This window comes from Panthera uncia, chromosome E3 (assembly GCF_023721935.1).
Source record: "Panthera uncia isolate 11264 chromosome E3, Puncia_PCG_1.0, whole genome shotgun sequence".
In the NCBI taxonomy this organism is placed as follows: Eukaryota; Metazoa; Chordata; class Mammalia; order Carnivora; family Felidae; genus Panthera; species Panthera uncia.
Genome location: NC_064815.1, coordinates 6,621,882 through 6,638,385, shown reverse-complemented (window position 1 = coordinate 6,638,385; position 16,504 = coordinate 6,621,882). Strand labels below are relative to the sequence as shown.

Below are 16,504 nucleotides of genomic sequence, written 5' to 3'. Positions count from 1 at the left end.
TGCAGGAAGTCTGTCTTGCAAAGACACATACTGTACGATTCCCCTCCGACGAGATACCTGGAGGTGTTGCGTTCATGGGCGTGAGGTGGAATAGTGGCCACCATGGTGGGGGCGCGGGAGGGGGGGGGGCAGAAGGAGTGAGGAGCTGGATGTTAGCGGGTGTAGAATTTCTGTTATGCGAGATAGAAAGAGTGTTAAGAGGTCAGTTGCGCGGCATTGCGGGCATACCTAACGGTACTGGCCTGCACGTTTCAAACGGTTGAGGTGGTAAATTTTGTTATGTGTATTTTATTTTATTTTATTATTTTTTAATGTTTTATTTATTTTTGAGACAGAGAGACAGAGCATGAGCAGGGGAGGGGCAGAGAGAGAGGGAGACACAGAATCCGAAGCAGGCTCCAGGCTCTGAGCTGTCAGCACAGAGCCGGACGCGGGGCTTGAACTCACGGACTGTGAGGTTGTGACTTGAGCCGAAGTCGGATGCTTAACCGACTGAGCCACCCAGGTGTCCCATGTTATGTGTATTTTAGAGCCTTTCTTTCTCGCGGTACCTGGGGAAGGGAGGACGCTGATGACAGACCTAGAATACTTTAAAAATTTGAATAGAAAATTATGAATTTGATAGAAAAAGAGGGGATGAAGTCGTCTTTTTCAGTTACTGCTCATCTGTTTTATACTTTATTTAAATGTGTTTGTAGATGAAAAATTGTCAAGATAAGACGAGAAGTTGTTGAATTTGGTTGGAATACGCTGCTGAGATCTGGCCTTTCTTTTCTCGTCTGTTGTATGGGCTGTCGTGTGGCTGGCACCCAGATGGGTTGATTTGTAGATGAAGGTCTCCCGTAACATATCTAGAGTATGAAGCGTCAATGCTGCAAAAACTGACAAAAGCGAAAAATGGAAAAGGCTTCTTTTCCTTCACAGTTGAAAGCAGAATGTCCTGTCAAGATTTTATGTTAAAGAACACGGAAGCTCAGTTGAACAGCATCTTGCGCTCACACGACTTCTGATGACTGGAAACATGTTCATGTCTCATAATGGCAGTGGTGTTTGAGAATTGGTGTTTTCTTTCCATATGCTTGGTGTTATTTATTTGATCAACCATAATTAAAAGTAATTACCTGTGTTTCTAATAATGTGTTACATTCCTCATACTTATCTTCATGTAAGAGTATAATTTTTTTTACATTTAAGTTTATTTTGAGAGAAAGAGAGAGAGACCATGAGTGGGGGGGAGGCAGAGAGAGAGGGGGAGAGAGAATCCCAAGCAGGCTCCCCACTGTCAGCACAATGCAAGGCTCTAACTCCCCAACCCTGAGATCATGACCCGAACCGAAACCAAGAGTCAGATGCTTCATCAACTGAGCCATCCAGGTGCCCCGATTATAATTTTTTTTAATGGTGCTAACAATTGAAATTGCCCTCGGCATGCTTAGATAGGGCAGGGAAGTACTTGTTTTTATATGTCTGTTAACTAAAGAAAAACACATTTCCTGTTTCATTTCCGCAGATCAGTGCAGTTAGGATTATTTCTGTATTTCTTGTAGTACTTATAGCTGAAATAAAATATGAAATGTGTAAATTGTGTAGATGAATTTCGAAGTGTAGACATTTTTCACGTTTTTCTGGCAGTTCTTTTTTTGACACTGTATGCTTTTAAAAAATTCTGGGGGCGCCTGGGTGGCTCAGTCGGTTGAGCGACCGACTTCAGCTCAGGTCTTGATCTCACACTTCGTGAGTTCGGACCCCACATCGGGCTCTGTGCTGACGGCTCGGAGCCCAGAGCCCGCTTCGGATTCTGTGTCTCCCTCTCTCTCGCTGCCCCTCCCCCGCTCGCACTCTGTCTCTCTCTGCCTCTCAAAAATAAAGAAAACTAATACAAAAATTTTTTTTTTCAATTCTGCTAGTCCATCCTAAGTCAGCAGAAGCAACAGGAGGTTTGTGTTCACTTGGCGAAGGTCAGCTGTGAGGCCCAGCTATGGCTGCTGTGGCCCAGCACCACGTTGGTCTTTGTGCTTGTAGGCGCTTCCAGGTGTAAATGCCGTCCACAGATTTGAGGGGCTCCGCTTTGTCCGTTCAAGGATCCCCGAAGCACAGATTCCGTTTCGCTCAGTCGCGCTGCTGGTAGTGCAGACGGCACGTGGATGCTTGCCAGATGGGAGCGTTCACAGCCTCCCTTTTGTGCCCCTTTTCCCAAATGCAGAAGAACTAAAATTTGCTGTATATTTTCGTATCTTCAGTCCCAAAGTAGAACTGATTGTAGAGTCTAAGTGATGGCTAAATGGATGTTTACTGTGCGTTTCTTGAAACTTTTCTGTGCGTGTGAAGTTTTCATACTGCTGGGGAAAAAAACAGAACCGTGTCTTGTGGAAGCCTCGTGTACATTTCCAACAGGGTAGGGCGTTTGGGGAGGTTCTTGACCATCTGCAGGTTCCACGCATCCATGAGTCGACAGGTGGCAGTTGGCCGATGGCTTCACGGCCGCCGGGGAGGCTGCTGGACACCTTCCTTCCTCCCCCCTGCGGCCCGTACGACCTGCGCAGGCTGCTTGCGACTCCCTTCCGCTCCCCCTTCTCTCTGTCTCTGTCTGTCCGCGAGGGTTTGGACCCCCGGCTCTGAAGACTCACATCAGCATCATCTCCAAAAACATGCCCACCCATGCCCACCACACGACAGGGAGGGGACAGCGAAGGCACCGTCGTCCAGGTGTCTGCCACGTGCCAGGCACTGTAGCTTGGGCTCTTGTATTTCTTTTTCTTCCTTCGTCCTCGTCATAGCCTATTCCTTCACTGAAGAGACTGAGACTCACCAAAGTACGGGAATTTGTCCGGAGTCCCAAAACCAGTAAATGATGGAACCCGGATCCGGGCCCTCATCGCTCTCATCCCAGATCCCATTTGTGCTCTTTCCAGAGTGTCTGCCCCCTCCTCATACACCCTTTTGTGATCCTTCTCTGCTGCCAGAAATGCCTTCTGAGATGCCGTCCAGGCCACCTGGGATCCTCGGGAATTCTCCGCCTTGGGGAAAAGCTACTGTTTATTTATACTGCGTTCCAGGACCTAATGTATGCCTGGTGGTCACTCAAAGAAAGGTTTAAGTAACTGAATGGACAAGAGAATTCATAACACCCTGGGAACATACCTTCTTACCTAGCATCGTATTGGGGAAAGGTCCTGAAGACTACTTTTTCCGTTTTTTCTTTTTTTGAGGGAGAACATGCATGCCTGTATGTGCAGGGGTGGGAGGGGGAGGGGAAGTCGGAGAGGGAAAGCGAGTCTTAAGCACACTCCTTGCCCGGCACGGAGCCCAATGAGGGGCTCGATCTCACCACCATGAATCACGATCTGGGCCAAAATCAAGAATCGGCTGCTTACCTGACTGAGCCACCCAGACGCCCCTGCTTTTTCCTTTTTGAAAAATATAGATCATACTAGGAATGCTTTCTTTGCTAAAAACAAGGCTGAAAGGAATGACATTCTTTTATAATTATACCATAATCCACTTTATTTTATCGTCTTGTTGTTTAGACTGAAAGAGCCGTATTAAGGTGGGTGTAGATTGACTGGCTCCTTGGAATATCAGCTCTGCAGAAGACTGTTCACGTGTGCCTTATCATGATGTTTTAAGGGAACATAAAAGGCAGTTAATCTCATGCTACAGAAATCAGTGTTCAGGCCACCATTTTCTGAGTATCACATCATTTGTCCTCGATTTGGTAAAAGAATGAGGGAATTCTTGGGAACAACCATGAGGTCATCATCTTAGATGAATGGTTGTAAATTCTTGGAAGGGATTTGATTCTAGCGTGCTGCAGTCACAAATTACTCCAGAAGGGTCTTCAAAAACCGAACCAGGATGCAAGAAGCGTGTGGTTTCCTGATGTCAGAACAGCTTCTGGGAGGTCCTCTGTTCCGAAGGAGCAGAAATGGTGTTGTCTTGTCCTGGTAAAGCCATTATACCCTGTTGATTCATCACGTCAGATCGGTAGTGCTAATGAAGTCATCGCAGCATTAATTTGATTAAATATGTGATGTGAATGTCCGTTCAGAATGGCGGAATTGATGGCTGTAGTGAAACTACTAGACTTTAGAGTGGCATTTTCCATGTGGTCAGTTGCGCGCTCTCTCTCTCTCTCTCTCTCTCTCTCTTTTTACTATCTTTCGTCGCCAGTGTCTCCCTCTCCGTTAGTTGAGACCATTTTGGCTGCAGTAAGCGTGAGTGCCCATCCAGGGAGGAAGAGTTGGATCCTTCATGAATATGATATCCCACCTACCTACTTTCTTCTTCATCATTTGTGGAACAGTTTTCTTCCAAATTTGAGACTGATGCTCACTTGACACGGGTTTTTTTTCCTTCTCAGGTTGGATTTGGTGGGTTTATAAGAAAAACTAGGGCACTGAGGTGGCTCTTTCAGTTAAGCGTCCAACTCTTGGTTTCTGCTCAGGTATGATTTCATGATTTGTGAGCTCGAGCCCCACATCCACACAGAGCCTGCTTGGGATTCTCTCTTTCCCTCTCTCTTCCACTCCCCTGCTCTCTCTCTCAAGATAAATAAACTTTAAAAAAGTCAAGAGAAAAAACACCAGTTTCCAAGGAGATGGGATGTCTTAAAAAATATATAGGATTAAGATCCTGATGCTTTGAATTTCATTGTTGTTTGGGTAACTGGTTTTAATTTTTTTCTTAAGAGTCGTTTCTACTTGCAAATGCTCATAACTATGCAATCCTGTGTTACCACACTAATTCTGACGGATGGAAGTGTAGACTGAAGACTAGTCTACATTGTAGGACATTTGCGAAGAAATGAGATAGATTCTTTGAAGGACTCGGTCGCACCTGTAACTGTGTGAGCAAAAGTTTTACTTGATCACGCTGTACGCTCGTGGAGCCGGAAGATGCTTGAAGGTGATCTCGTCCGCTCTCCCTGGAGTTAGAGAGCAGAACTGGAGGCTCCGAAAAGCGGTGTCTTACTCGAAGTCTCAAAGGCAGTGGGTGTAGGAGAGCTGAGCATGCCCGTTTAACATGGACAAGTAAGGACCTACTACTGGTATGAAGTTTTTTCACAACGCCAAGTGCATCTTTGGGAAGTCCTTGGCTTTTTTTTCTTTCCAAATGTTTTCAGCGAAATACACGAACATTGTTTTTTAAAGCCAAATAATAGAAAAATTTTATAATTAAAAGCAGCTGTCCCTGATGCCCTCCTCCTTTCCCTGAGGGCCAAGCACTCTCCACTCTTTTCTTTTGATACTTACTTTTTTCAAGTAATGCAATTATTGCTGTGTCTTAGTTTTTCTGTTTATCCCTTGACTTAGAAAAACAGTAGGCTTGTCCAGTCATTTTTATGGTCCTAATAGTATGTGGAAAGACTGCCCGTAGTGGTTAAAGTTTTCCCGCCTCCCTGCATTGTCTGTTTCCTCAGAGTTGATTCTCTCTTTATGCTGGTCTGCTCTGGGTTTTGACTCTTGTGTTGAAGATTTTCTTCAAATATCTGACTTCTTTGGTTTCTTTAAGAATAAACTGAAAAGACATAAGAAGCTGTGGGTGTGGAGGCTAATGTCATTGGTGTCTTTCCTCTGTGGAGCGATGAGGTGAGAAGCTGGCTTTGCAATTACATGTATTTTCCCCGAGGCTTCCGATTTTCTTTATGGCTTGTGCTTTTTGTGATCTACTTAAGCAACCCTTGCCCAAACCAGAGTCAGGAAGACTTTCTTATTTTTTTTCTGTAAATTTTACAGTTTTTGGTTTTATGTTTAGGTACGCCATCTATTTCGAGTTGATTTTTCTGTGTGGTGTAAGACACGGGCACAAGTTCGTTTTTTGCACATAGGTGTCCATTTGTCTTGGCAACACTGCCCTATGTTGAATTACTTTGACTTCTTTGTCAAAAGGTGTCTATATGTCTATCCTTTTACCAGCACCACACTGTCTTGATTATGACAGGTTTACAGGGAGTCTTAAAATCAGATAGTAAATCCTTCATCCTTGTTCTTCACTTTTCCACATAAAGTTTAGGGTCATTTTGTTGACTTCTCCTAAAAGCCTGCTAGGTGGGGTGCCTGGGTGGCTCGTTTAGTTGAGCATCCCAACTCTTGACTTCGGCTCGGGTCACGATCTCATAGTTGGTGAGTTTGAGCCCCACGTCGGGCTCTGCACTGGACACTGTGGAGCCTGCTTGGGATGCTCTCTCTCCCTCTCTCTCTGCCTCTCCCCCACTTGCGAGCACGCGTGCTCGCTCTCTCTCTCTCTCTATCCCTCTCTCAAAAAATAAACTTAAAAAAAGCCTGCTAGAACTCTGATTGGGGTTATGTTGCATCTATAGATCATTTTAGAGAGAATTCACATCTTAACTGTATTGAGCCTTCCAACTCATGAACGTGGTATATCTTTTCACCTGTTGAGGTTTTCTTTGATTTTTCTCATCAGTTTATTATAGTTTTCACCATACAGATTTTACATATGCTTTATTACAGTTGTCCCTAAGTATTTTGCTTTTTGATGCTATTGTAAGTCATGTATTTTCAAGTTCTGATTCCATTCATTCATTTATAATATAAAGAAATACAGTTGATTTGTATATCTTGACCATGTATTGTTGAACCTCACTAAATTCACTTATTAGTTCTAATAACTTTTTTTTTTTTAGTTCTAATAACTTTTTATAGAGTATTTGATATTTTCTGTTTAGACAACCATATCTGTAAGTAAAGGCAACTGTATTTTTCCCTGCCCAATGGGCCATATACATTTTTCTTTAAAAAAAATTTTTTTTTAATGTTTTTATTTATTTTTGAAGGAGAGACAGAGCGTGAGCAGGGGAGGAGCAGAGAGAGACAGAGGGAAACATAGAATTTGAAGCAGGCTCCAGGCTCTAAGCTGTCAGCATAGAGCCTGATGCGGGGCTCGAACTCACGAACTGTGAGATCATGACCTCAGCTGAAGTCAGACACTTAATCGACTGAGCCACCCAGGCGCCCCTAAATTTTTCTTTTTTTAAAAAAATTTTTTAACGTTTTGTTTTAGTTTTTGGAGAGACAGAACAGAGCGTGAGCAGGGAAGGGGCAGAAAGAGAGGGAGACACAGAATCTGAAGCAGGCTCCAGGCTCAACGCTGTCAGCACAGAGACTGACACGGGGCTCAAACTCACCAACTGCAAGATCATGACTTGAGCCAGAGTTAGACACTCAACTGACTGAGCCACCCAGGCGCCCCATATATAAATTTTATCTCTTTCTCTTGTCTTATTGCACTGGCTAGGGCCTCTAGCACACTGTTAAGTAGAAATAGTGACAGCCAGCCTTGGCGTCTTATCCCTGATCTTAGGACAAAAGCATTCAACATTGTGGCATTAGCTGTAAGGATTCAGGTATTTTTAGATGTTGATTTTCTGATTTGTACCTCGGGGGAAGTGAGCCTGACTGTTGGTGCCCTGAGTACTGATCGGCAGGAAGGAGCTGGGGGCCTCCCTTCTCAGGATGTGGGGGATGCTCCTTCCCCTGTTATTGCTCCTTATTGTCCTACTCAATCCCACTCTGCACTTCTGGGCTTTGTGCCTCTGGGAGAAAGCAAACCCCTTGTCCCACTCCTCTTGGCCTGGGGGTATGCTGGTCCCCGGCTTCCCTGGGACAGGGGCGGGGATCCTAGGACGCCCTTTCCCATCTTGTCACCTCCTTGTTTTAGGAATCTGGTGCCTCTTATTTGCTGAGACTTCGCAGGGCTCTGTTGAGAGTGAATCAGCTTTTTATACAACACTTAGATTTCTGTTTCCTCCTCTGTGCAAAGTTCTTTGGCACTCTTCTTTCTCCTTGTCGTCTCCAAAGAGTGTCTCCAAAGTGAGCTGACATCCTGTCCTCTGATGCTGCCTCTCCTGTTCTCTGTGCCTTGGTCAAGTTATTTATATCTCTCTACAGATAAATATGTGTGTCCAACTGGTCGTGTTTAACTTCCTGGAAATTTTTAAAAAGCTGTTTATTTTCTGCAATAGTTGGACTTTTGGTATAGGGGGAGTTGTTTTGATTTGCTCACATTACTGATTTGATTAGTAAATCCATTCATCAGAGACAAAAGTAAACTTTAGTGCAAAAGTAAATTTCATCCCAGCCTCTGAAAATTTCACGTTTGTTCTGAATTTGGCTTCAACTAATTATGTGTTGAGTATAAATTCCTTATCTAGGAATTATTATTAATTTCTCTGTGTATCATCAGTTAATTTTTTCTGTGTTGAATTAAAGTGAGTTAGCAGTACGGGATTATTTAGCCAAGTTCAAACCACATTGAATGCCATTGATTCTTTGCAACCAGAACCAATTTTTCACTTATTTAGGCCAATCTCCTATTTAACTATGAACTTGATACCTAGGACTGAGCCACATACTCACACAATATATTATATATTCTCTTTCTTTTCCCTGCTTCCCCCATGTGAGGGGGGAATAATGCTTCTCTCATTCCTTAAGAGATATCCCTTAATCCTGGGTAGCTAGCATACAGACATACCTTATTTGATTTTAATTTTGCTTTTCAGACTCAAATTATTTGTTAGAAATGAGAGTCACAGTTCATCAGCTGTGTCCAAGGGATTGCCTTCTGAATGGAGCGTAGCCTAGTAAACATCCTCCCCTGGCCACCCAGATCATGCCCACAAACACAGAGACACTCATGCTCGTGGAATTTGAATTCAGCATGAGAATTTGTGAGAACAATAAAAATGCATTTTCTAGCTCCCACTTCTGCAGATTTTTCCAGTTCATTTTGCTTTGTGAGGTAGTTTGCTCAGAGGGAGATTAGATTCCTCCTTTCCGTTAGATATATCTCACAGGGAATGTGTTTTTATCCAGACAGATAGGGAAAGTTGACTATATACTGGAATGTAAACCATGTTAACATCATATATAATTGAGGATGAAATGAGCCATTTGTTGTTTGTCACTTGCCTTCTTGCTCTTAGAGGGGAAGCATTCACTTCATTTATTCCATCCCTTCAGCAAACCTTGACTGCAGAGGGCTGACTGATGGCCCCGACCCAGGTACTGAGAGGCCCCTGGCCATCAAGGATTGTGAGAACCTGTTCTCACGGAAGTTACATGGTAGTGGCAGAGAGAGAGAATAAACAAGCAAAGAAATAAATGAGAAGCCCGGACAGAGATGAGTCTTCAGAGGCAAACAAAACAGGGGCAGGGGCCTCTCGGGCTCCGCAGGGTGTCCAGGGAAACTTTTCGGAGGGCCTCTTTTTTCACGTGGACCTACAGAAGGAGCACTAGCGCTGGGAACTTGGGACTGGGCAGGGCGGGTGGGTAGTGAAGCAGTTCAAAGGCCCTCTCGGACTGGGAAGACCATCTCAGATCTACCTAACCGGCTGCCCAACCAGGGGGAAGTCACTTACTCTGAAGGTGAGGTTTCTTGCCTGTAATAGGGGAATGGAAACACACATCCAGCTTAAAATGTTCATCTCCAAGTATCAAACGAGAGAATTTTGTAAACTGGGTAGCCCTTTAAAACGAAAAATGGCTATTTTATCCAGCAGCATGAACCTCCCAGCCAACTGAAGAACTTATCCTCCGTCTTTAAGACTTACTATAAAGCTACAGATATAATAACAGTGTGGTGCTGGCATACGGAACGACGAATAGATGATGAAACAGAATAGAGTGTCCAGAAACACAACCACACATTTATGGTCTGTTGAGTTCCAGCAGCGTTTCCATGCAGGAATCTCTTCCTGACATTTCTAGGGACTTTTTTTTTTTTTAATTTAAATTTAAATTTAATTTTAGAGAGAGAGTGTGCACAAGTGGGGGAGAGGGACAGAGGGAGAGAGGGGGATAGAGGGAGAGAGAGGGAAAGAGAGGGAGAGAGAGAGAATCTTAAGCAGTCTCCATGCTTAGCACAGAGCCCGATGTGGGGTTCAATACCATGATTAGAGGATCATGACCTAAGCTGAAATAAAGAGTTGGATGCTCAACCGACTGAGCTAACCAGGCACCCCTCTAGGGACATTTTATGTTACTCCAAGTTGTGAGAAAAATCAGTCAACTAATCAGGATAAAGGAAGAAAATCTGTGGGCCTTAAAGTTTAATGATCAACATAGGTATTACTAGTTCAAAGGAATCCACTCACATGAAGTTGAAAGCAAGAGTGGAATCAGTGTCAAAGGTTAAGGTCAACATTTCAGAGACCAGCACAGGAGCATACGGAGCAGAAGGGGCCACGGTCACATCCGTCATTCCCATTCGTCACTGCCACCATGTTGTAAGTATATGGTCGTAGCCTTGGCTGTTGCTAACAGTGAGTCATTTTTATAAATAAAAACATATTAATGAGTTTACTCACATCAGTACACTTTATAAAAATCCTGCAAATCTTGTTCCAAGAAATAATAAGTTTTGGAAGCAGTCTTTAAATTGGCAGTTCTGAAACATGTTTCTCTGTAATAGCTCTATTGACCTTGCCAGGATACCCAAATGTTATGTCATCTTAATGGAATCCAGTGGTGTTCTAGTGTTTGAATATTTGCTGTAAGGCTACAGTTCTTTGTAATTACCTTTACGGAAGAAATGCAAAGGCAAGATGTAAATAGCATCGTGGAATACTTTGATGTGCAATCAGCTCATCCAAAATCTGAATTAGGCCAAGCAATATCAAAACCAAAATCAAGGCAAGCAGACAAAATGTTTTCATCCCTCAAAGAGGAAATGAGCTTACATGAAGCAATATGTAATCTTAACACCCAACTTGTATTTGCTTTGGACACACTCAGAACAATTTGACCAACTTCAGCACAACATGAAAGAAACTTTTCTGCATCTGGATTATTTGTCATAAGACAAATATTAGCAATTAGTAGTTGTGTATTTTAAAATCTTATTTAAGAATAACTTTTAAATATTAAATATTTGTGACATTTTTTAGTTAAAAAAATTTTTTTAATGTTTATTTACTTTTGAGAGAGGGAGAGAGAGAGACACACACAGAGCGTGAATGGGGGATGGGTAGAGAGAGAGGGAGACACAGAATCTGAAGCAGGCTCCAGGCTCAGAGATGTCAGCACAGAGCCCGATGCGGGGTTCAAACCCGTGGACTATGAGATCATGACCTGAGCTGAAGTCGGATGCTTAACCAACTGAGCCACCCAGGCGCTCCATTTTTTAGTTTTTAAGTGATGTTTATTGGGCATCCATTCAGTGCTAGTGTTTTATCCTTTTAATGTTTTCTGTTACCAAATATCTATATCAGGTAGAGATTATTTTTACATGTTATGGAAATACATAATTTTGTCACACTATATAGTCTGTAATCATAATAACCATACATTTATTATTATATCTTATTTTACTGAACTGACCCCTGAAACTTTAAATATAACCCTGTCACAGAAAGGTGATTCATTATTTACGATTATAACTATTATTTAAAAACATGTAGTAAAGTGCTATGAGAAGTATAGAATAATTTATTATTCAGGAATTCTGACTTCTTGTTCTCAAACTCTCAAGATTAATAACTGTCAGGAAGTTGGAAAAATTTGACATTCCTGACAAAGGTGCTGATAATCCAGGAGGCAGAGTTAGGTTTGTCAACAAATAGTTGTGAAACAATTGTGTAGTGGTATGCAAAAATTGAACTTCTCTTAAATCACACCATATACATGGTTAACTTGAAATGCTCATAGACCTAAATTTAAGAATTTAAACTATAACACTTCTAGAAGAAAAGATGGAAAAAAGTATTAGTGACCTTGTGCTATTAGTCTGAATTGTGGCACCTGCACCCCCAAGTTCATGTGTTGAATGAACACATGAATGTGAACATGTGTTCACATGAATGAACATGAATGAACACCTAACTCCCAATGTGATGGTATTAGAAGACAGGGCCTTTGGAAGGTGGTTAAAGTTAGATAGGGTCATGAGGGTGGATCCTCATGAGTGGAATTAGTGCCCTTGTAAGAAGAGGAAGATGGAGAGAGCTGGCTCTGTCTTCCCAACAACAAAACACTGCCAAAAGAAAGAAGATCTTCATAAATGAAAAGATACCCCATGTTCATGGATTGAAAACTTGATATTGTCAAGATGTCAGTACCAGCCAGACTGATCTGTGGATTCAGTGCAATCCCTATCAAAATCCCAATGACATTTTTTGCAGACATAGAAAAGTCCATCCTAAAATTTATATATATTCTCAAGGAATCCTAAGTAGCCAAAACAATCTTGAAAAAGAAGGACAAATTTGGAGGACTAACACTTTCTGATTTTAAGACTTACTGCACAACTACAATAACCAAAACAGTGTGGTATGGGCCTGAAGACAGACACAGAGACCAATGGAATAGAATAGAGAGCCCAGAAATAAACCTTCCCATATACAGTCAAATCATTTTTGATGTAATAATGCCAAGACCATTTTGTGCAGAAAGGACAGACTTTTCGGTAAATGGTGTTGGGTAAACTGGATATCCAAATGCAAAGAATGAAGTTGGACCCTTACCTTACACCATACACAGAATGAACTCCTATCTCCGATAATGGATCAATATCTAGCATTTACAGGGAACTAAAACTCAACAGAAACCAACCTGATTCAAAAACAGGCAAAGATCTTGCATAGATGTATCTCTAAAGAAGATATACAAATGGCCGATAAGCTCATGAAAAGATTCTCAACATCACTAATCATTAGGGAAATGTAAATGGAAACCACAGTGAGATACCACCTTATACCCATTAGGATCACTACCGTAAACAAACAAACAAACAAACAAACAAAAACAACAAACCAGAAAAGAACAAGTGTTAAAGAAGATTTGGAGAATTTGGAGCCTTATGCACTGTTTGTGGGAATGTTGCTGTGAAAACAGTATGATGGTTCCTTCAAAACTAAAAACAAACTTAACTGTATGATCCAACAATTCCATGTCTTGGTATATGCCCAAAGGAATTGAAAGCAAGGTCTTTGTACACCCTGGTTCAAATTAGTGTTTTTCACAGCTAAAATATGGAAGCATCCCAGGTGTCCATTGACAAATGAATGGATAAGCCCACAATGGAATAGTATTCATCCTTAAAAGGAAAAGATGTTCTAACACCAGCTACAACGTGGATGAACATTGCCTGACATCATGCTAAGTGAAATAAGCCAGTCACAGAAGGACAAATACTACACAATTCCACTTATATGAGATACCTGTTAGAGTAGTCAGAATCAAAGGGGCAGAAAGAATGGTGGTTGCCAGGGGTTGGGAAGAAGGGAGAACAGGGAGTGACTGTTTCATGGGTACAGAGTTTTAGTTTTGCAAACTGAGAATACGGGAAATGGATGGTGATGGTGGTTTCACAACATTACAAATGTACTTAATAGCACTGAACTATACACTTAAAGTGGTTAACATGGTGAATTTAATGTTATGTGTATTTTACCATGACTTAAAAAAAAAATCCAGAAAAGCCTTTCCACAAGTGTTCACGGTATTATTATCTATAACAGCGAAATGTAGGAGGCAGCCCAAATGTCTGTCAGCTGGCACGCGAATTGTGGTATGGCCATACTGTGAAATAACGCTTGGTAATAGAAGGAATAAAATGCCAGTACTTGCAGCCGCGTGGCTGGTTCTCAGGGTATTGTGTTAAGTGAAAGAGTCAAACACAAAAGACCAAAGACTGTGTGATTTCACATATACCAACTTCTAGAAAAGGCGAAACTATAGGGATTGCAGGCAGATCAGAGAATTCGGGGCAGAGTGGCCCAAGGAATCTTTTTAGAGAAAGGGAACTCTTCTCTTTTTGTTGTCTTTGTCCTTACATAGTTGTACACACAGTTCCAAAAATTAACCAAACTGTACCCCTAAAACGAGTGAATTTCATTGCATGTAAATAATAGCACAGTTACCGACCTCAGGAATTTAACATTGATATAATATTTTAATATAGTGTTCATATCCAAGTTGTATTATTTGATCTAGCATTATTTATATCACTTTCCCCCGTCCGTTAGAAGACCCAGTCTGTGAGAATGTCTAACATCTACTTTTCGGTGGCTCTCTGATCTCTTTTATGACAGTGACACTGTTGAGGAACACCAGCACCTCCCCTCAGAACCCTTTTTCAGTAAAATGGTTTTCATTTGGGTCTGTCTGATGTTTCATCATGGTTACATTTCTGTCACACAGTCCTGACCGGGATAGTACATAAGTGATGCTGTGCCTTTGTGACGGTATCACTGTGTTGGGAGACACTTTCAGACCGTGAAGATATCCTCCTCTTCATCAAAACATCTCCCCAGATGGGGCGCCTAGGTGGCTCGGTTGGTTAAGCGTCTCACTCTTATTTTCAGCTCAGGTCATGATTGGGGTTTGTGAATTTGAGCCCCGCGTTGCGCTCTGTGCAGACAGTGTGAAGCCTGCTTGGGTTGGGATCCTCTCCCTCTCTCCACTGCGCTCTCTCTCTCTCTCAAAATAAACTTAAAAAAATAATAATTAAAAAAAATCTCAGATGTAGCAGCTACCGATGATATTTGCCTCAACCATACTTCGTGTGATGGTTGCAGAAGGGTCACCTGGGAACTCCATTTGTCTTCCGCCATTACCATTTCATAGTTACTACTCAACTAGAAGAGCTCTCCCTTCTCCCTCCCCCCTACCCCGTATTATATATTCTCTAAACCCATGGATTTCTATGTTTTCAACAGTTTAGAATTTGTTATTGCCTTTTAATTATTTTGATGCTTAAATGTCTGGCCAGTGAAAACCCTCTCCACCTGGTCCTTAGGTCCCGTGACATACACGCCTCATCATCTCTTGAGCAGTTTCCTCCTTTGTGGTAATATTGTGGGACGTTCCAGGCTCATTCTGTGCCTCCTTTAGGCCACCTGTGGAATGGGCCAGTTCTTCGAGAAGCCCTGTTTTTTTTTTTTCAGGTTATGGTATTAGAAGTTAAGATATGGACACTAGATGTGCTCCTTGCTCCTGGGGTTTCTTTGCTCCTAGGCCCTTTCAGTGGATAGCGCACGGATATACACACGTGCACACCCACATAGTGGTGCACACACACGCACGTGTGTGGATGCACACATGTACACATACTTGTTTTAAAAACCGTTCCACTCCATCCCCATGGGGCTCTTCCTTGTCTTCTCCATTCTAGTATTTGTATGTCTGGCTTCCAGCAACATCAGCTCATTCAGATTCACTCAGTGCCGTAACGCATTTAAGTATTTTCGGGATGGTTTCACTCACTGAACAGCAGAAGATGCAAAACTGCTTAAGGGTTCTTCCCCACACCCCACTCCAGATGGGGAGTACTGGGTTCATAAATTGCGTTTTTTCACCTTCCTTACTAGAAATCCTTCCCTATCAGTTCTCTGAGATCTTCATTGTTTCTTACAACTGCTCTGAACTTCATTGATTATGTGTATACAGTTTACCAATTTCCCATGCTTAGACGTCTATTTTGGCCGTATTTCCTAATTACAAATAGAGCTGCAGTGGGGCACCTGGGTGGCTCAGTTGGTTAAGCGCCTGACTTCAGCTCTGGTCATGATCTCAGGGTTCAAGGGTTTGAGCCCCATGTCGGGCTCTGTGCCGACAGCTTGGAGCCTAGAGCCTGCTTCAGATTCTGTGTCTCCCTCTTTCTCTGCCCCTCCCCTGCTCACATTCTGTCTCTTCTCTCAAAAATAAGTAAACATTTTTAGAAAGTTAAAAAAACCCAAACAAACCGTAAGCTGCAACGAATCCCCTGTGCCTACATATTTTTGTAATGTTGGAGGTGTGCCTTCCAGATTCCTAGAAGTGGGATTGTGGGCTCAAAGAGTAAATTAATACATAGTTTTGTTAGATGTTGCCACCTTTCCCTCCATAACAGTGAATTCATAGCTTTGCCCATTTTTCTGTAGGATTTTTTATCCTTTTTTCTCTTCAGTTTGAGGGTTATTTGTATATCAGGGACATTAACCTTTCATCTGTGATGTATGTCACAGATATTTTTTCTTGGTTCCTCATTTGCCTTTTGATTTTGCTCATCTCATTTATTGCCATGCAAAAGGTTTTTATGAGGTCAAACTTATACATTTTTTATTGCATCTGGATTGTGAGTCATAGTGAGAAAGCCTTTTTGTACACCCAGAATTCACCCATGTTTTGTTGTGGTACTAGAGAATTTCTTTTTCTTTTTCTTTTTTTTTTTTTTTTTTTAACTTAGACAGAGAGCAAGCAGGGGAGAGAGAGGGAGAGAGAATCAAGCAAGCCCCATGCTCAGTGCAGAACCTGATGCGGGGCTTGATCCCACGATCCTGGGATTGTGACCTGGGCCAAAATCAAGAGTCGGACACTCAGAGCACCTGGGTGGCTCAGTCACTTAAGCTTCCGACTTCAGCTCAGGTCATGATCTCACGGTTTATAAGTTCGAGCCCTGTATCAGGCTCTGTGCTGACAGCCAAGAACCTGGAGCCTGCTTCAGATTCTGTGTCTCCCTCTCTCTCTCCTCCTTCCCTGTTCATACTCTGTCTCTCTCTCTCTCT

At 42.3% G+C, this 16,504-nt stretch overlaps 1 protein-coding gene across 2 annotated transcripts in view; it reads left to right on the top strand.

Moving 5' to 3' along the window:
• The window catches only part of PARN (poly(A)-specific ribonuclease), a 164,368-nt gene that overhangs the window by 134,614 nt on the left and 13,250 nt on the right, over positions 1–16,504 (top strand). Inside the window, exon 23 of one of the 2 annotated variants that reach the window (XM_049638279.1) lies at positions 699–1,864. The exons of the other annotated variant lie outside the window; for it this stretch is intronic. Coding sequence (XP_049494236.1) covers positions 699–702 — 4 coding nt within the window. The 3' untranslated portion in view covers positions 703–1,864. Of the gene's footprint in view, positions 1–698; positions 1,865–16,504 lie in introns of those variants that run through there. 2 annotated transcript variants of the gene reach the window in all.